Source organism: Somniosus microcephalus, chromosome 13 (genome assembly GCF_052327205.1).
Source record: "Somniosus microcephalus isolate GS21.2 chromosome 13, FLI_Smic_1.0, whole genome shotgun sequence".
Taxonomy (NCBI): domain Eukaryota; kingdom Metazoa; phylum Chordata; class Chondrichthyes; order Squaliformes; family Somniosidae; genus Somniosus; species Somniosus microcephalus.
In genome coordinates this window covers 56,234,991-56,255,499 of record NC_140999.1, presented here as the reverse complement: position 1 = coordinate 56,255,499, position 20,509 = coordinate 56,234,991, and the positions used below count along the sequence as shown (strand labels likewise).

Below are 20,509 nucleotides of genomic sequence, written 5' to 3'. Positions count from 1 at the left end.
ACGGGGTAAGAAAAAGGGTGAAGAGAGCAGGACGCAGCCGGGGGTTGATCACTGAGCGGCGTCGGGGAAAAATACTGCAAAACCGGAGAGAGAGAGGGTAAGAAACAACCGGGTTCTAGACTGAGCGGCGTCGACAAATATCAAGAGAAGATCGCGCAGAGCACAGCCAGGGATTACGGGCTGATCAGGGTCCGCGGGGCGAAGCAAGGGGAGATGCCATTGAGACGCAGAGAAGCAGGGAGAGCGCGGGAGACGCCATTGAGCCGCGGAGAAGCAGGGAGAGCGCGGGAGGCGTATTGAGCCGCAGAGAAGAAGGAAGAGCGCGGGAGACGCCATTTTGTGAAGCCGCAGCGGGGAAGACGGGCGAGCGCGGGAAGGAAGGAAAGCGCGGGAGATGCCATTTTGTGCCAGTGGAGAAGAAGGGGAAGCACGGGAGGCGCCATTGGTGATAGTTAACGCACAACCAAGGATGCCAAAGAGTGGCAGTATCTCTACGTTCAACAATGAAGTCGAAGATTGGGCGACATATGTGGAATGTATTGAGGTGTACTGCAGGGTGAATGAAGTGCCAGATGCTAATAAAGCACTGGTTCTGTTAAATTCCATGGGTGCAAAAACTTATGGGTTACTGCAAAATCTAATAACCCCAGAGAAGCCGGTAAACAAGAATTTTGAAAGCATAGTAGAAATCCTACAGGACGACTTAAACCCCACACCGCTGCTGATAGCAGAACGATTTAAGTTCCATAAAAGGAACCAACACAAAGACGAAAGCAATGCTGAGTACCTAATGGAACTGCGCAAGCTATCGAAACACTGCCAGTTTGGAGCGGGACTAGCAGACACGTTAAGGGACAAGTTTGTGTGTGGGCTACAAAGTGAAGGAACCCAGAAACGGCTTCTATCAGAAAAGGACCTTAAGCTGGACAAAGCTTTCAGTATGGCAGTATCACACGAAGCAGCCGCAAGGGGCGCTGCAGAGGTACAACGGAGACCGCAAGAATATGGCACCAACGAAATGACCTATGGAACAGGGAAGTGCTATCCCTGCGGCAGAACAACACATGACCAGAAAGATTGTTGGTTCAAGGACCAAGTGTGCAGACAGTGTGGGAAAGCAGGACACGTAGCAAGAGTCTGCAGGTCTGGGAAGAAAACCAACAGTAAGAAATCTCCACAGGAGAAGTACAAAAAGGTACACCAGGTGCTGGACAGTGGTTCAGACGAACAGAAAAGTGACACAGACTCCGGAAGCAAGGAGCTGGGTTGTCTGAAACTACATCATGTAACCAAAATGGAGGATCACCAGACTATCTGGGTTACACTCACGATAGACGGAGTCCAAGTGGAAATGGAATTGGACACAGGGTCAGCTCTAACAGTCATAAATCAAAGAGACTACAAGCGGCTATTTTCACACATACCCTTGAAAGCTACAGAGATTGTCTTGAAGACGTATACGGGGCAAAAAGTCTACCCCAAAGGAAAAATAAGGGTGAAAGTGACATATAAAGGTCAGGAAATACCTAAAATGGATATATATGTATTGCCAAGTGGAGGACCACCACTGCTAGGACGTGAATGGATCCGGAAGATACATTTAGATTGGCATTCCATACAGGCACTGAAGGTGGAGGCCAAAAAGGATGACGACGTCACACCTGGACGACTGACAGAAATGCTAACTGACGCAAAAGAAGTGTTCCACGAGGGACTAGGAACACTAAAAGGAATAACAGCAACAATTAAAATAGAGGATAATGCAAGCCCAAAGTTTCTGAAGGCCAGGCCAGTGCCTTATGCGATCAGACCAGCGGTTGAAGCAGAGCTGGAAGGGTTGGAACGTTCAGGAGTACTGTCCAAAGTGGACTGGAGCGAGTGGGCTACACCCATCGTTCCTGTAATGAAGAGGTCGTTGAGTAATACGCCTGGGGAACCAAAGAAGGTCCGCATCTGTGGGGATTTTAAGGTGACAGTGAACCCAGTCCTTCACATGGTGCAATATCCGCTTCCACGAATTGAGGATATTTTCGCCTCGCTATCTGGTGGTAAACGCTTCACAAAAATTGATCTAGCCCAGGCGTACTTGCAAATGGAGGTAGAAGAAGCTTCGAAACATTACCTTACGATCAACACCCATAAAGGTCTCTATCAATACAACCGGCTTGTGTTTGGAGTAGCCTCAGCTCCGGCTATCTGGCAAATGGCGATGGATCAGGTCCTGCAAGGGATTCCAGGGACCCAGTGTTATTTGGACGACATCTTGGTCACGGGCGAAAATGACGGTGATCACCTCGCTAACTTGGAGAAGGTGCTCACCAGATTAAAGGAGTATGGGCTACGAGCTAATCGCCACAAGTGCGAGTTTTTCCAGAAACAGATCTCATATTGCGGCCACGTCATCGATGAAGAGGGGTTACATAAGTCCCCTGACAAGATAGAGGCAGTAGTCAAGGCTCCAGCACCGGAAAATGTGTCACAACTGAGGTCGTTCCTCGGGCTGGTAAACTATTACCACAAGTTCTTACCAAATTTGTCTACGATATTACACCCGCTGAACACCCTACTGCAAACAGGGGTACCATGGAAGTGGGATGACGAACGTAGATGAGCTTTCCAGAAGTGTAAAGAATTGATCACATCAAAAGAGGTGTTGGCCCATTTCAACCCAGCACTACCAATTCGTTTGGCATGTGATGCATCACCCTACGGCATTGGAGCGGTGCTGTCGCACAAACTCCCGGACGGTTTGGAGAGGCCAGTAGCCTTTGCGTCTCGGTCACTAACCTCAGCCAAGCGCAACTATGCCCAGATTGACAGGGAGGCCCTCAGCCTAGTATGGGGAGTAAAAAAATTCAACCACTATCTGCATGGACAGAAGTTCACCTTGCTGACTGACCACCAACCACTTGTCTCCATCTTTAATCCTAAGAAGGGCGTGCCGGTAATGACTGCACAGCGGTTACAAAGATGGCCCCTGTTTCTAGGGGCGAATCAATATGAAATAGAATATAAAGGCACGAGACAGCATGGGAACGTTGATGGGCTATCGCGCCTGCCACTGCCTACTGTGGAGGAAGCACCAGCAGTGGACCCTATCGAGATATTTTATTCGTCGATAATTGAACGATTGCCAGTAACAAACGCGGATATAGAGAAGGAGACCCGCAATGATCCGACGCTGTCACGGGTATATGAATTGACGGTGAGGGGATGGCCAACACATGGCGACTCACTGTTGCCAGCATTCTCATCCAGAAGAGAACAGCTGTCAGTATGCCAGGGGACAGTGATGTGTGGATCCAGAGTGGTGATTCCACCCAAGTTAAGGGAGAGAGTGCTAAATGAGCTACATGAAGGTCATCTGGGGGGAGTGAAAATGAAAAGCCTAGCTAGGGCTTATGTGTGGTGGCCGGGAATCGATAAACAAATCGAAGACCTAACTAAGAGCTGCTTAGGATGCCAGAAGGTCCAAAATGCACCACCACATGCCCCTCTACACCCATGGGAGTGGCCCTCCTCTCCATGGCAACGGGTGCACATTGATTTCGCTGGTCCATTCATGGACTCAATGTTCTTAATAGCAGTGGATGCTCATTCAAAGTGGCCTGAGGTGATAAAGATGTCTTCAACCACTACAGAGAAAACGATTGCAGTCCTACGGACCATATTTGCCAGAAACGGGTTGCCAGAGCAGATCTGCTCTGATAATGGACCACAGTTTGTGTCCGATGAGATCCAAAAATTCATGAAAAGGAATGGGGTAAGGCATTACACATCCGCCCCGTATCATCCAGTCACCAATGGATTGGCTGAGAGGTTCGTACAAACCTTTAAGAAGGCGATAAAGGCCATGTGCGACGAGGAAATTCCACTACAGCATAAGATGGACAATTTCTTATTAGCCTACCGAAACGCGACACATGCAGTTACCAACCAGACCCCGGCCATGATGTTCTTTAACCGAAGGTTGAGATCTCGTCTGGACTTGCTCAGACCAAATGTGCGAAGAAATGTTGAGGACAAACAATTCCAGCACATCAACGAGAAGCCGACAAGGAGCTTCAATGTAGGGCAACCAGTCTTGGCCCGGGACTATCGAACAGAGAAGTGGCAACCCGGAACGATATGTACAAGGCAGGGGTCATTAATGTACACAGTGGATGTCGGGGAGGACATTGTGAGACACCACGTCGATCAGATCTTAGCATCACAGGAATGCGTCAACCCCATGTCTCGAGTACCTGGGGATGAACCCGACATACCGGTAGTATTTACTTCAGACCCAGTAACAGTGGAACCCGATGAACTACCCGATGAAAGGGGGTCAGAATCGCCTCTGCACCAAGAACAAGAACCTCCGGAAAGGCGCTATCCCGAAAGGGTCAGGAAGCCGCCCCAAAGACTGAATCTATAAATGGACTTTTGTTATTGAATGTACATGTAAAAATGTAATTGTTATTTGAATATTAAAGGGATATTATTAATCTAAAAAGGGAGGAATTGTAGTGTATGTGCTTTAAGTCAGAACTACTTTTTACAGCTCCTGTATACTGTAGTACCGGCAGTAACCACACCGGTATATAAGCTGTGCGCATGCCTCTGTACTCCAGTCTAGAGATTGCCCTCCTCCAGTAAAGACCTGTTATTTGTTTATGTACAGCATCCATGTAATTATTTATCCACTGAACCACGGATCTAACAAATGTGCAGGTGCAGCAAGCCATTAGGAAGGCAAATGGTTGCTGGCCTTCATTACAAGAGGATTTGAGTACAGGAGTAAAGAAGTCTTACTCCAATTATATAGGGCCTTGGTGAGACCACACCTGGAGTACTGTGTACAATTTTGGTCTCGTTACCTAAGGAAGGATATACTTGCCATAGAGGGAGTGCAACGAAGGTTCATGAGATTGATTCCTGGGATGGCGGGACTGTTGTATGAGAAGAGGTTGAGTAAACTAGGCCTGTATTCTCTTGAATTCAGACGAATGAGAGGGGATCTCATTGAAGCATACAAAATTATTACAGGGCTTGATAGGATGGGTGCTGGGAGAATGTTTTCCTTGGCTGGGAAGTCTAGAACCAGGGGCCACAGCCTCAGGATAAAGGGAAGGCCATTCAGGACTGAGACGAGAAGAAATTTCTTCACACAGAGGGTGGTGAATCTTTGGAATTCTCTACCCCAGAGGGCTGTGGAGGCTTAGCCATTGGGTATATTAAAAACAGAAGTCGATAGAATTCTGACTAGTAAAGGCATCAAGGGATATGGCGATAGGGCCGGTGAATGGAATTGAGGCAGAAGATCAGCCATGATCTCATTGAATGGCGGAGCAGGTTTGAAGGGCCGAATGGCCTACTCCTGCTCCTATTTCTTATGTTCTTATATTCTTAAGCAGTACAAAATATAGGTGCATGATTAGCCTCGTGCATGATCCATCTTAGAAATTTGAATAGGTTTCGCCCTGGTGCACATTTACTGATTGGTTATAGAAAATAAAACAGAGCTTACATTAACGCCGCCTACCAACGCATGACATCAAGATACCGACTTCATTACCGGAAAAGCATATGACTGTTATCACCGCAAGCTGTTGCTGCAACTATGACACTGTGCTTATGCCAGATGGGGTTTCACCAACATTGTACATTCTTCTAAGAAGAAGACTGCTGACTCATTGTTCTGCTTATCCCTCCTTCTAGGCCTCTTGTGTTTCAATGGTTCGACTAGTAGCAATTATCTCCAAGTTACACAGCTTGCCGCAATTAATCATTCTAACACTACTGCGAAATCAACATGTCATTCTTAGCGTTTTCCCAACTGTCAGTTCAGCACCTTAAGACAGCTTACTTCTGCAAAAGGCGTACTTCTACAAAAAGACTTATTTAGTTCCTGAGACCCATTCTTAACTCTTTAATCATAGTAGAGCTCTAAAGCCCCACTTCAGTAAGAATGATAAATATTGTTATGTACAATTAGCCCTATTATCATTCAAATAATTGAACTATTGCCATGGGATGGTGGTGGGGTGGTGAATCACCCTCGGGAATAATGGCCCCGATATTTAAGAGGAAGCAGGGAGGGTGCGGGTGAGGCCTAAATCGGCCAAAGAACCCGGCATGGCCAGGAACATGGAGGCCCTGCCATTTGCATCTTGTAGATCGGCCTCCCGACTGGCAGCCAGCCAAATTAACAGCTTGTTAACAGGAGGGTGTTAAAATCAAGTCCGATGGTAAAACGTTACCACTGTGGGGCTACTTCTCCTTTAGCTGTATTATTGTAGCACTCAATATTTCAGCAGTGTCAACAGCGTTATCTAGAAAGAGATGGGTGGTGTTTTTACAATGCGAAATTAGGCGACCAATCATCAGGGAGAGGGAAGGTCTAAGGACAATGTCTAATCTAACTGGAGTACTTAGTGATTGATTCTCTGGTCCATTGCAGAAAATCAGGTGGTTAATGTGATTGCTCGGAGAGATATGAACCCACAGGGCGGAATGAAACTCTGCGGGAGGCAACCTGAAGAGTCAAGTTGACCATGGTTGCTTTGTTTTCAATCAGAATGGTAAAATGGACCTGAATTCAGGAACTGTTCTACAGCCATTGTCATGGTGCAACAGTTCTGAAGCATCTGTCAAATGAAACAATAATTAAGCCCATTTTTAAATTCCATTTTGTCCTGAAAACATCATGATTTGTGTGCATCCAACTAAGTGAGGAATCGAGCTTTTTTTCAAATGTTCCCATGTTTGGCAATGTTGTAACGTAGCACAAGTTTTGACTTGCATTGCTCTGGGAACAAAGCTGAACTCCAAGCTTACAAAACTGCACTTTTTTTTACTGTCACCTAGCATGTCTGACCTCCACTTTATCCTGGGGAATTAATGCTAAAATTAACAGATGTCTCCATATTGTGCCCTTCATAATAGAGTTTTTACAGCACAGAAAGAGGCCCTTCGGCCCATCGTGTCTGCGCCGCCCATCCATCCCTGAAATGTTTTGTATCCTCATCTGTTTTTCTAACCCAATGTTTCTCCCTTCTCTCCTGGAGAGAACCGTAAGTGGCAGCAGGCTATTGGAGCATAGAGGATACAAAATTTGACAACAATTATATTCTCACCCAAAGTCCACATGAGCAGTCCTTCCAGAAACGAGAGCTGGAACCTGGCTGATTTTTAACCCAGGGGCATTGAGGCCATTATGTAGCAACCCCACTGCTCGTTTTGGCTTTTCTCAGCTAACTCAGCACAGACCGGGAACACAATCCAGGACCTTTGCATCCATGTGCTACCCTGGGCATTGCCTTTACTCACTAGCATTTGGGGAGCTCTTTGTTTTTATTTGAAAGTTAAGCATCTCAGACAAAGTTAAAGATTTCTGATCTCTGCTTAGTTTATCAACTCTCTTTCAAGAAGTGTCTGTTTTGTTTGAGTGTCTTTCCTCTGGTTGCTCCGCAGCAGTATCCATGACCACTCCAATTCACATTGCTTCCTGAAGCTACTACAGGGGCAGCTGAAAGAAACACTGTTTGTTTGGCCAGATGTCAATCTCAAGAACCAGGAGCTGACCAGGAAATGGGTGAAAACCTTTCATGAAAATCAGTGCACCTACATTAATGGTAAGGTTCTCTTCAATAAGGTCACGTATCCCTTTTGACTAGGTCCAAAGCTGCCAGATATCATACACTGGTAGTTCTGAGAGCCTGCAAATAATAAACCTGCTTACTACTTACAGTGCTCGATTGGACTGGTCTAGGCGTGTTCGGAACTCCCAAAGGAATACCCATTTACAGCACTTTGTTTGCTGTAACTTAATTACAGCAGCAAGCAACAATACTGGAGGAAACTCTTGTAAAAAAAATCTTAAGATGCAAAAGGAGCATAAGAAACTAATACGGGGAGTTGAATGAAACTAAACACCAATGTTTGTTTTTCCCAACAAATGTAATATGAACTTGCCAACACAAACCTATCTTTAAATCTCCAACTTCAGCAGGGCAGGCCTGGGGGATTGTCATGTGACCCATTTTATACAGGTACGATGAGCACCAGAAGAATTGTGTGCGTTCACGTGCTCATTAAGGTGGTGAGCAATCATTTTGTTGAGCAATATTGGTCTTGAAACGATTGTTGCTAATATTGGTGGAAGAACGTTTAACGCTTTCACATGACATTTGTCAATAAGCCCCGTTATTTTGATGGCAGCTTTAACATGATTGTTTGACCTGTTAATGACTATTCGCATATTAAGTTTTACTCCAACAGGCAGTTTTGAGCTGTTATTCCTAATCTGCAACCAATGATAGTATTGGATCCTCCAAGGTCACTTAGTGACGATGTGTACACTTTTTGAGCAACCCATAAACAAATATACTGTAACTAATAAAACATTAAATGAAACTTAACAAATTAAATTAAAATTTGGTTACCGGGGTGATGATGCACTCCAGTCCCTGCGGTGCCCACCGGTCGTGGAAGGCCTCGAGTGTGCCGGCGGACACCGCGTGCTCCATCTCCAGGACCAAGTGACGATGTGTAAGCCAGATTTGGCAAGAGCTCCCTTAGCGACGATGGCTCTAAATGTTTTAATATTGAGCGATCTAGATGAAGGCCCAAGAAGCACAGGATTCCACCTAGGTTGAAAGCAGCAGCAGTGGCGAAAAAGAATATTGAGAAGCTGTAGTCAGGTACCACCACCAAGTGTAGGAGATGCTGTAATGAGTCTTTATTTCGATCCAATGAAGATGCAGAAAGGAAGAAGAGAATGTAAGATCATTTATTTGCAGCTTGGCAAGAAAGAATGTAGGAGCACATTTCAGAGAAGGAATGACAGTAGTACTATTGACAAAATAGATACAAGAAGGTTTGTAGCATGAGTTTGGAGGCTAGAGGTGAGTTTACATTAATTAAATTAATTGGAAGTAATTATATGAAGGATCCTCATGTTTGACTAATCTCAGTGTTAACAACACCTGCAATTCTATTGCAAACTTTGCATTTTTTGGCTCTAAAGGCGACTTGCAAGTACAAGCTATTTCCTTAAAGTCTGTAGTGATATTTATACATAAGTTGTAAAAGGAAAGTTTAGGGCTGAATGACAGGAAACACTTCTCCACAAAGAATGATCAATACCTGGAAGCAAAATATAAAGAACTAGTTAGGTGCTGTAATAGGGATAGTGGCCCTCCAACTTCAGGACTGACCTTTGTGAAGATTTTGAGGGATTTGTCTGCTTTTCCATCAATTTCAGGTAAACTTAATTTATTTTTTCAGCAATATCCTGCCTAGTTTCATTCATTCTCCTCTCCCAGCTCCCACAAACCCTGCCAGTTCTACTCCCATTCCCGCATTCTTCCTCTCAAAGTCCAGCAAATTGTTGAGTTTGTTTTAAGTGGGGAGGAACACGATTGTTTTATACAATAGCAAAATACTGCGGATGCTGGAAATCTGAAATAACAACAGAAAATGCTGGAAATACTCAGCAGGCCAGGCAGCATCAGTAGAGAGAGAAACAGAGTTAACGTTTCAGGTCTGGGACCCTTCATCCAATTGTTTTATACCTTGAAACTGTGCTTTGCAAATATCAGATATGAAAACCATAAAACATTCCTTTCTCTGCTATTTTAACAGATGTGTTAAAATGGGTAATGTCTCGAAGGAAGGGAATAGAGGGATTTCAATAGCTTGGTCTTTTTATGGTGGACAATGGATGTTAATTAGATACAAAGTTATTCAATGGCAGATGTTCAAAGGCACCATCTGAGCTACAGAACTTCATAGCCATTGCAGACAGGGTGGTAACTGCAACCACTTTGCGTTTAAAGCAAATAACGTATTTATATACAGCTTCCTCATGACCTTAGCACATCCCAAAGTGCTTTACAACCAATGGATTATTTTTGAACTGCAATTACTGTCATCATGTGGGAAGACAAGACATCCAAGGGGCACACAGCCAGGTCCCATAAATAGCAAATGGATGAATGAATGACCAGATGTTTTTGGTAGTATTAGCTGAATGAGAAATGTTGGCCTGGATGCACAGTTCAACTTTTATATAAAGAAACAGGGAAATACTTCAGAGACCAAGAAGGTATCCGAATCAAACGCCAGTCAGTGCTGAGTTTTGTGACTAAGCCACGGTAGCTCCAACTGGCTTCAGTGCCCATGGGCTTGGGAGAGGAAAAATCACATCCGATCACTAACTAATAACCCCTGCTGGCAAGTGCATGGGCATCGGGTGATGATGATATTACATTCGGCCTTGATGTTCCTTGCAATTGAACAATCAGCTGTCACTCATGATCAGTGTATGAGGTGCCAAAGGGCAGTCGATGCCCATATCCCAGTGCAGAGAGGAGAGAAAAAATTAGAAAGTTTAAACAGTTACTCCAATGAACTAACTGATGCGTGCTCCATCCCCCAAATCACAGATACCATTGGTCTGCACCGGGTGGAAAACGTGAGTCACACAGAGTCTGCAATCAGCCTTCACCTGTACAGTCCGCCATATGACAGCTGTCATTCTTTTGATGAAAGAACAGGCCACAAGAACCAGGTCAAAATGACTTTCTGGAGCAGATTTGGTGAAAGAACTCCTTTAGTAAGTGTTGAAGAAAGGCATCTGGATAAAGCACCTACAAATAAGGCCACAATAGCTGGGGTTTATGGTGCTTGAGTTCTCTGCACCCTTACACTTGGGCAATAGATGCCCAATATTGTAACATGATGGTTGCAGCAGTGGTTTCCTTCTGTCATAGATTGTTTAGAATTGTGGTATAAACTGAATAACCAGCATGTCAGTACCTCCCTGGTGGCTCAGTGGTTAAATACATTACCCAGTGTGATACTGAGGTGGGCAGGGTAAAAAGGTGCCCAAGTTCACTCCCTAGATTGTGCTGTTAGCTGATCTCAGCCAGGGCAGTGATATAGGTCCTACAATTGTTCTCAAGCAAGGGAGAGGAAAAACTGACCATGGTTCCCACTCCCAATCATTATCCAATGGCTCTTAGTAGAGAATGCAAGGTGCAGGGTTGACGGGTGAGGGCAGGATAAGGCAGAGCTGAGATGTCCTCCAAGCTTTCATAGTCCATTGACGTTCACAGTTTAACCCACTTGGGCAAACCATCAGAAGGAGGCCCGTGCCCGTTAACCATACTCCTGCAAGAGTCTGTGTATTTAGGAGAGGAGGGAAGGTAATTGAAGCATAAGTTTTACAAAAAAATAACCTAGCTGTCAATCAGAATCTTGTGTAATGCTTTCTGAAACTGGATGACATCCAGAGCTGTCTGTCATATGACCTCCTTCTGACTCTTTTATTCCCTTCTCTGAGCCTCTGCGGGGAACTGCCAGACCTTTGTTCAGTAGCTCCCTGCAGGGCACAACAAAAGGTAGGAACTATGTAAGTGGGAATCGTGACTAAAAAGACACCTCCTGGAGACACTCTGGGGGAAAAATTCAGTTGGTTGCGCCTCCCGTTAGCGCCTTAAGAGGGCGCTAACGGGACGCAACGCAACTAGTGCCCGGGCGCGGCACTGCCCACGCCTCCCGCAAAATTCAGTGGGAGGTTAGTGGTGGCGCTAACCGGTAGCGCCCTACGGCGCTGCGCCGCTGGCGATGACGTCATTGGCATGCGCAGCACCCCGCTAACGCCCCGGCCACGATCTTCGGGAGCGCCCCCTGACTTACCGCCGGACACTATGTCCGACGGGGTCAGGGGGGCGTACCTGCAGCCAGGGCGGCGCAATTTAAAGGCGAGGTGCGGGGTGGCCATTTTTGTTGCTGGCCGCCTGCCAGCACCTGCCTGCGCTTCCGTCCCAGACCGCCTGAAATGCCCCCCCCCGCGGAGTGTTGGCTGCGCTCCGTGAGCCCGGCACTTCTCTTGAGTGACGGGCTCTTTTGCCTGCACTCCTGATCCCTGGGGGCCCAGCTGGGCCCCAGGTCACGCTGCACAAGGCCCCTCTCCTTTAAGAAGGGGAGGAAGGCCTGCAATACCGCGGCGCGACGCGGCACATAACGCCACAATATTAACTCACAGCGCCCCAAGAGGGATGCGGGGCGCTTCCAGTAGCACCCCGCTTCCCTCTTGGGGCGCAACCACTCAATTTACGTTGCGGGACGCTAACTTTTCCAGGGCGCTACTTTTAGCGCCCCAGCGAAGTTAGCGCCCCAATTGGGGCGCTACTCAATTTTTAGCCCCCTATGCCATAGTGCATTGGTGCTTCACAACACTGTGCATTGGTGTTTTATGCCACAATGCATTGTTACTCCCCATGCCAGTGCAGTCATACTCCATACACTGTGCACTGGCCCTCGGTCAGCCATTTATGAATTCAATGCATTGCTGTTTCTCCTGCCTGGATACACAGCCAGCCACGTCTGAACTGTTAGTTGTTAGGATTCATTATGAAGGTGCAGGCTCTCACTATGTTATCGAGATTTTTGAAAATGCTATCAGTCAATCACATTTTATTTAAATACAGAGAACTAGAACCTATGCTTCATTATCATGGAACCTGAGCTTCTTGTTCCTGCAAACAGGCACATAATAAGTGCCAGGCTGTTGCAGGGCCAGGATGGGCATGGTCACAAGGAGAACTGCTTTGGTGCAGCTGACCTTTGGCAGCTGGAGCATGCAGTGTAGCACAGTTGGTGGTGGATGCAACCACTTGGCTTCAGTGTAGTTAGTGGGTGCCATACTGAGTAAAGCTGGTCTGTAATGGAACCAGGAGGGACATGACCACGTGCAGCATTGCTTGGGTGTGGCACAACAGCAAGGGGCATGGATATGGCCACATGAAGCACTATCTATCAGGAGGGAGACTTGCTTGGGTATAGCACACACCAATGCGGGAGGTATATGCCACATGATACTGGAGTGGATTGTGGTAGAACTATGACCATATGGGTCATTGTTAGAGTGTAGCATACCTCTGGGGAGGGATATAACCACATGGGTTATTGCTGGTGTAGCATACCTCTAGTGGAAGGGAGGGATACAGTCACATGTGGCATTTAATGTGTATAGTATTAAATCCGTGAATCTTAAGGTATGGTGTTCTTCAATAAATAGACGGAGACTGCAGATCAACAATCAACAGGTGTTTACTGGATGAGGGTAGTCTAAAAACTAACAGTACAGATGCCTGCTCAGGGCTTATATACAGGTGTGGTCACTGCCGGTACTACAGTATACAGGAGCTGTAAAAGTAGTTCTCTCTTAAAGGTACATACACTACAATTCCTCCCCTTTTAGATTAACGGTACCATAACATTCAAATAACAGTTAACACTTTTAACATGCACAGTAACTGAAATAGTCCATTTATAGATTCAGTCTTTGGGGCGGCTTCCTGATCCTTTCTGGATAGCGCCTTTCCTGAGTGTCTTGTTCTTGGTGCGGAGGCGATTCTGGCCCCCTGTCGTCGGTTAGTTCATCAGTTTCCGATGCTACTGTTTCTGGGGTATGTCGGGTTCATCACCAGGTACGCTAGACATGGGGTTGACTCGTTCCTGTGACGCTAGGATCTGGTCGACATGGCGTCTCACAATGTTCTCCCCGACATCCACTGAGTACATTAGTGGCCCCTGCCGTGTGCATATCGTTCCGGGTTGCCATTTCTCTGTTCGGTAGTCGCGGGCCAAGACTGATTGTCCTACATTGAAGCGCCTTGTCGGCTTCTCATTGATGTGCTGGAATTGCTTATTCTCAACATTTCTTCGCACATTTGGTCTGAGCAAATCCAGACGAGATCTCAACCTTCGGTTAAAGAACATCATGGCCGGGGTCTGGTTGGTAACTGCATGTGTCGCATTTCTGTAGGCTAACAGGAAATTGTCCACCTTATGCTGCAGTGGAATTTCATCATCGCACATGGCCTTTATCACCTTTTTAAAGGTTTGTACGAACCTCTCAGCCAATCCTTTTGTGGCTGGATGATACGGGGCGGATGTGTAATGCCTTACCCCATTCCTTCTCATAAATTTCCGAAACTCTTCGGACACAAACTGTGGTCCGTTATCAGAGCAAATCTGCTCTGGCAAGCCGTTCCTGGCAAATATGGTCTGTAGGACTGCAATCGTTTTCTCCGTAGTGGTGGAGGACATTTTGATCACCTCAGGCCATTTTGAGTGCGCATCCACTGCTATTAAGAACATTGAGTCCATGAATGGACCAGCAAAATCAATATGCTCCTGTTGCCATGGAGAGGAGGGCCACTCCCATGGGTGTAGAGGGGCATGTGGTGGTGCATTTTGGACCTTCTGGCATCCCGAGCAGCTCTTGGTTAGGTCCTCGATTTGTTGATCGATTCCCGGCCACCACACATAAGCCCTAGCAAGGCTTTTCATTTTCACCCCTCCCAGATGGCCTTCGTGAAGCTCATTGAGCACTCTCTCCCTTAACTTGGGTGGAATTACCACTCGGGATCCACACATCACTGTCCCCTGGCATACTGACAGCTGTTCTCTTCTGGATGAGAATGCTGGCAACAGTGAGTCGCCATGTGTTGGCCATCCCTTCACCGTCAAATCATATACCCGAGACAGTGTCGGATCATTTCGGGTCTCCTTCTCTATATCCGCGTTAGTTACTGGCAAGCGTTCAATTATCGACGAATAAAATATTTCGACAGGGTCCACTGCTGGTGCTTCCTCCACAGTAGGCAGTGGCAGGCGTGATAGCCCATCAGCGTTTCCATGCTGTTTCGTGCCCTTATACTCTATTTCATATTGGTTCGCCCCTAGAAAAAGGGACCATCTTTGTAGCCGTTGCGCAGTCATCACCGGAACGCCCTTCTTTGGATTAAAGATGGAGACAAGTGGTTGGTGGTCAGTCAGCAAGGTGAACTTCTGCCCGTGCAGATAGTGGTTGAACTTTTTTACTCCCCATACTAGGCTGAGGGCCTCCCTGTCACTCTGGGCATAGTTGCGCTCGGCTGAGGTGAGTGACCGAGACGCAAAGGCTACTGGCCTCTCCAACCCGTCTGGGAATTTGTGCGACAGCACCGCTCCAATACCATAGGGTGATGCATCACACGCCAACCGAATTGGTAGTGCTGGGTTGAAATGGGCCAACACCTCTTTTGATGTGATCAATTCTTTGCACTTCTGGAAAGCTCGTTTACATTCGTCATTCCACTTCCATGGTACCCCCGTCTGCAGTAGGGTGTTCAGTGGGTGTAATACTGTAGACAAATTTGGTAAGAACTTATGGTAGTAGTTCACCAGCCCGAGGAACGACCTCAGTTGTGACACATTTTCCGGTGCTGGAGCCTTGACTACTGCCTCAATCTTTTCAGGGGACTTATGTAACCCCTCTTCATCAATAACGTGACCACAATACGAGATCTGCTTCTGGAAAAACTCGCATTTGTGGCGATTAGCTCGTAGCCCATATCCCTTCAATCTAGTGAGCACCTGCTCCAGGTTGGCGAGGTGATCACTGTCATTTTCACCCGTGACCAGGATGTCGTCCAAATAACACTGGGTCCCTGGAATCCCTTGCAGGACTTGATCCATTGCCCTTTGCCAAATAGCCGGAGCCGATGCTACCCCGAACACCAGCCGATTGTATTGGTAGAGACCTTTGTGAGTGTTGATCGTGAGGTATTGTTTCGAGGCTTCTTCTACCTCCATTTGCAGGTACGCCTGGGCCAGATCAATCTTAGTGAAGCGTTTTCCTCCAGATAGTGAGGCAAAAATATCTTCAATCCGCGGAAGCGGATATTGTACCGTGTGAAGGACTGGGTTCACTGTCACCTTAAAGTCCCCACAGATGCGAACCTTCTTTGGTTCCCCAGGCGTATTACTCAACGACCTCTTCATTACAGGAACGATGGGTGTAGCCCACTCACTCCAATCCACTTTGGACAGTACTCCTGAACGTTACAAACCTTCCAGCTCTGCTTCGACGGCTGGGCGGATCGCATAAGGCACCGGTCTGGCCTTAAAAAACTTTGGGCTTGCATTTTCCTCTATTTTAATCGTCGCTGTTATGCCTTTTAGTGTTCCGAGTCCCTCCTGGAACACTTCTTGTGCGTCAGTTAGCATTTTTGACAGTCGCCCAGGTGTGACATCGTCATCCTTTTTGGCCTCTACCGTCAGTGCCTGTATGGAATGCCAATCTAATTGTATCTTCCAGATCCATTCACGTCCTAGTAGTGGTGGTCCTCCATCTGGCAATACATATAGGTCCATTTTTGGTATTTCCTGGCTGTTGTATATCACGTTCACCCTTATTTTTCCTTTGGGGTAGACTTTTTGCCCCGTGTACGTCTTCAAGACAATCTCTGTAGCTCTCAAGGGTATATGTGAGAATAGCCGCTTGTAGTCCCTTCGGTTTATGACTGTTAGGGCTGATCCTGTGTCCAATTCCATTTTCACTTGGACTCCGTCTATCTTGAGCGTGACCCAGATAGTCTGGTGATCCTCCATTTTGATTACATTATGTAGTTTCAGACAACCCAGCTCCTTGCTTCCGGAGTCTGTATCACTTTTCTGTTCGTCTGAACTACTCTCCGTCACCTTATGTACCTTTTTGTACTTCTCCTGTGGAGATTTCTTGCTGCTGGTTTTCTTCCCCGACCTGCAGACTCTTGCTATGTGTCCTGCTTTTCCACACTGTCTGCACACTTGGTCCTTGAACCAACAATCCTTCTGGTCGTGTGTTGTTCTGCCGCAGCGATAACACTTCCCTGCTCCATATGACATTTCATTGGTGTCATATTCTTGCGGTCTCCGTTGTATCTCTGCAGCGTCCCGTGCGGCTGCTTCATGTGATACTGCCATGCTGAAAGCCTTGTCCAGCATAAGATCCTTTTCTGATAGAAGCTGTTTCTGAGTTCCTTCACTTTGAAGCCCACACACAAACTTGTCCCTTAACGTATCTGCTAGTCCCATTCCAAACTGGCAGTGTTTCGATAGCTTGCGCAGTTCCGTTAAATACTCAGCATTACTTTTGTCTTTATGCTGGTTCCTTTTGTGAAACTTAAATCTTTCTGCTATCAGCAGCGGTGTGGGGTTTAAGTGGTCCTGTAGGATTTTCACTATGTTTTCGAAATCCTTATCCACTGGCTTCTCTGGGGTTATTAGGTTTCGCAGTAAGCCATACGTTTTTGCACCCATGGAATTCAACAAAACCAATGCTTTCCTGGCATCTGGCACTTCATTCGCCTTGCAGTACACCTCAATGTGTTCCACATATGTCGCCCAATCTTCGACTTAATTGTCGAACGCTGTGACACTGCCACTCTTCGGCATCCCTGGGTGTGGTTAGACTGGCTAAAATGGCGTCTCCCGCGCTTCCCTTTCTTCCCGCGCTCGCCCTTCTTCTCCGCTGCGGCTTCAAAAATGGCATCTCCCGCCCTCTCCCTTCTTCTCTGCGGCTTCAAAATTGGCGTCTCCCACGCTCTCCCTTCTTTTCCATGGCTCAAATGGTGTCTCCCGCGCTTCCTTTCTTCCCCCGCGGACGCTGCTCAGCCCTAGAGCCCTGGCTGCGCTCTGCGCGTTTTCCTGTGCGTCTCTCTCATTGCCGCTGCTCGGTCCTGAACCCCGGCTGTGCTTTACCCTCGCTCTCTTTTTGTTTTCCGTCGACGCCGCTCGGTCTTCAACCCCCGGCTGCGTCCTGTGTGCTTTACCCTCTCTCTTACCCCGTCGACGCTGCTCGGCCTTTTCTGTGCCATCGGTCGGCTCCAGCCGCTGCTCTCCGGAAGGGTCTGCGCTGTACCTGTTGCCAGCCTGTTGCTGGATCGTCGTGGCTGGAGAACCAAGCCCAGCTCTCAACAGCCTCCCCTGCGATGCTCACTCTCTGCCGGATGACTGGGCGGTTGCTCTTGGTCGACGCCCGTGCTTCTGGCCTCGACTTTCTTCCACTGTCCTCCAGGAGCGAATCCTTGGGAGGAAATGCAGAGTTGCAGGTAGGTTCGAATCGACCTCGTCGCCACTATTAAATCCGTGAATCTTAAGGTATGGTGTTCTTCAATAAAAAGATGGAGACTGCAGATCAACAATCAACAGGTGTTTACTGGATGAGAGTAGTCTAAAAACTAACAGTACAGATGCCTGCTCAGGGCTTATATACAGGTGTGGTCACTGCCGGTACTACAGTATACAGGAGCTGTAAAAGTAGTTCTCTCTTAAAGGTACATACACTACATATAGCACACCTCTAAGGGGTTCATGTGCTGTAGCTTAGCTGAAGGGTTGCAGTGTAGCTGAGGAGTGCAATGACACAGTGAGTACAGCTCAGCTGTACTGTAACCAGGGAGGCAGAACAAAAGCATTGCTGTAGGGTGAAAAGTGTGCTTGAAAATAGCAGTGACAGAATGTTTCTATCGCTCAAAGGAAACCTCAGTTTCGAAAGAAAACAACTGAACCAGATAATGGACCAAGGGAAGCTGGGAAACACGATACCTACTCCCACTGTCGTGACCAAGATGTCGGTAGATAGAGTCTGAATCTGAAGAACATTTATGTTTGGTGAATTGTCTACCCAGTGAGGATTTCTTTTCTTTAAATGAACATCTGGCCACTAGATTCTATTTTGCATGATTTTTAAGCACAAAAAGAAGTTTCAAAATGGTTCTTGTATTTTGACTTTGACCTAACAACTTTCTCTGCCTCATATCTTTGCCTTTCACATGGGTTATTTCTCCTTCCGCTGTTCTGTGCTCATCAATGGGTTCTGGAACTTTACCCCCCAGCAGGAAGCTAAAGGATTGGAAGTTTAATTTGGATGTGTTCTCTGTGCTGTTTGCTAGGTGCAGGCAGCCAGGCAGACAAGATGCTGCCCATTTAGCGCCATCACTAAGACCGCCTATTTCCACCTATGAAACATCGCCCAACTCCACCCCTACCTCAGCTCATCTGTTGCTGAAAACCTCATCCATGCCTTTGTTATCTCTAGACTTGACTCTTCCAATGCACTTCTGACCAGCCTCCCATCTTTCATCCTCCATAAACTTGAGGTCATCCAAAACTCTGCTGCCCATGTCCTAACTCGCATCAAGTCCTGTTCATCCATGTGCTCGCTGACCTACATTGGATCCCAGTTTAGCAACACCTTGATTTTAAAATTCTCATCCTTGTTTTCAGATCCCTCTATGGCCTCGCCCCTCCCTAATACTGTTATCTCCTCCAGCCCTATAACCCTCTGAGATATCTGCGCTCCTCCAATTCTGGCCTCTAGAGCATCCCTGATTTTAATTGCTCCACCATTGGCAGCCGAGGCTTCAGCTGCCAAGGCCTTAAGCTCTGGAATTCCCCCCCTAAACCTCTCCGCCTCTTTCCTCCATTAAGACGCTCCTTAAAACCTACCTCTTTGACCAAGCTTTATCCTTATGTGGCTCAAATTTTGTTTGATAACGCTCCTGTGAAGTGCCTTGGGAAGTTTTACTACGTTAAAGGCACTATATAATTACAAGTTGTTGTTGTTGTTGATTGTATACCATGCATCATTCTGGGACCCACCACTGCATCATCCAGGGGAACACAGTACAGTAACAATTGTTGTCTTATTCCAGACTATAGGCTCGAAATTATGTTTTGAGATATTAATGGATGAACACTTTTTAGGTTTATGCATCCAGGATGAGAAAAGGCCATCAGGCTCTTGCATCTTGCCACCATCCATCATCAGATTTCAACATCCCTTCCTCCCAATTCCTAAGAGAGGCAAAGAAACAGAGACCTATAGCCAATGCAGGAGTACTCTGTTAAACATTCCTCTCCAACCCCTCATGGGGATGGCTAGCCCAGGAGGGTCCCAAACCTACTAATTATTTTCTGGAATAATTTAGCCTTACCTTCCAAACACTGATCACCTCGTTTTCCAAAATTCCATCAACGCCCATCTGAATGATTGTAAGGAATCAGTCACACTGATATTTTATTTCCCTGTGTGCTATTTCAGCAGAGCTGACCTATTTAAAGTAAACAGGCTAACACCTCAGCTAAAACAGTAGAAAAGGGGTGTTGTACCAACATGTCAAGCATTTATCCATTAATATCATGAACAGTAATTTCTAGACTGATGAGGTGATCTGACGTCCCATCGTAAAACTTTACAAAGTTCATCATGATTCTCATCAGAACGAGATTTTTACTAAAAGTGAACAATAAAGTTTATACCTCGTTTGTCAGACCTTGTAAGTGTTTTTGTTATGTGATCTATGACTCTACAACACACTACCACAAGTGAGCTATGGGGAAAGAGCTGGGTAGTGGGACTAATTGGATAGCTGTTTCAAAGAGCCGGCACAGGCACGATGGGCCAAATGCCCTCATTCTTTGCTATAAGATTCTATGATGTTGCTTGCTCTAAAGCTTAATGATCGATTGTCACCTTAATTCCAGAGAAGGTTTTACTAATTTTCATAGGCTATTTGAACTCTTGGGCATCACAACCAATATCCTGTCTTCACCTGATGCCACATCAGACAACTTTCCAACAAGGTTTATTGCATAGCAAGGGAGAACCCTGGCTGATATTGATTTTATTTGTTCTCAGGTGTAG

General features: G+C 46.6%; 1 protein-coding gene across 1 annotated transcript in view; it reads left to right on the top strand.

Moving 5' to 3' along the window:
- Window positions 1–20,135, top strand: part of LOC147108332 (cysteine dioxygenase type 1-like) — a 59,295-nt gene extending 39,160 nt beyond the window's left edge. Inside the window, exons 3-5 of the mRNA XM_086004926.1 lie at window positions 7,456–7,616; window positions 10,431–10,600; window positions 18,340–20,135. Coding sequence (XP_085861052.1) covers window positions 7,456–7,616; window positions 10,431–10,600; window positions 18,340–18,369 — 361 coding nt within the window. The 3' untranslated portion in view covers window positions 18,370–20,135. The remainder of the gene's footprint in view (window positions 1–7,455; window positions 7,617–10,430; window positions 10,601–18,339) is intronic.
- Window positions 20,136–20,509: the final 374 nt, after the last annotated feature.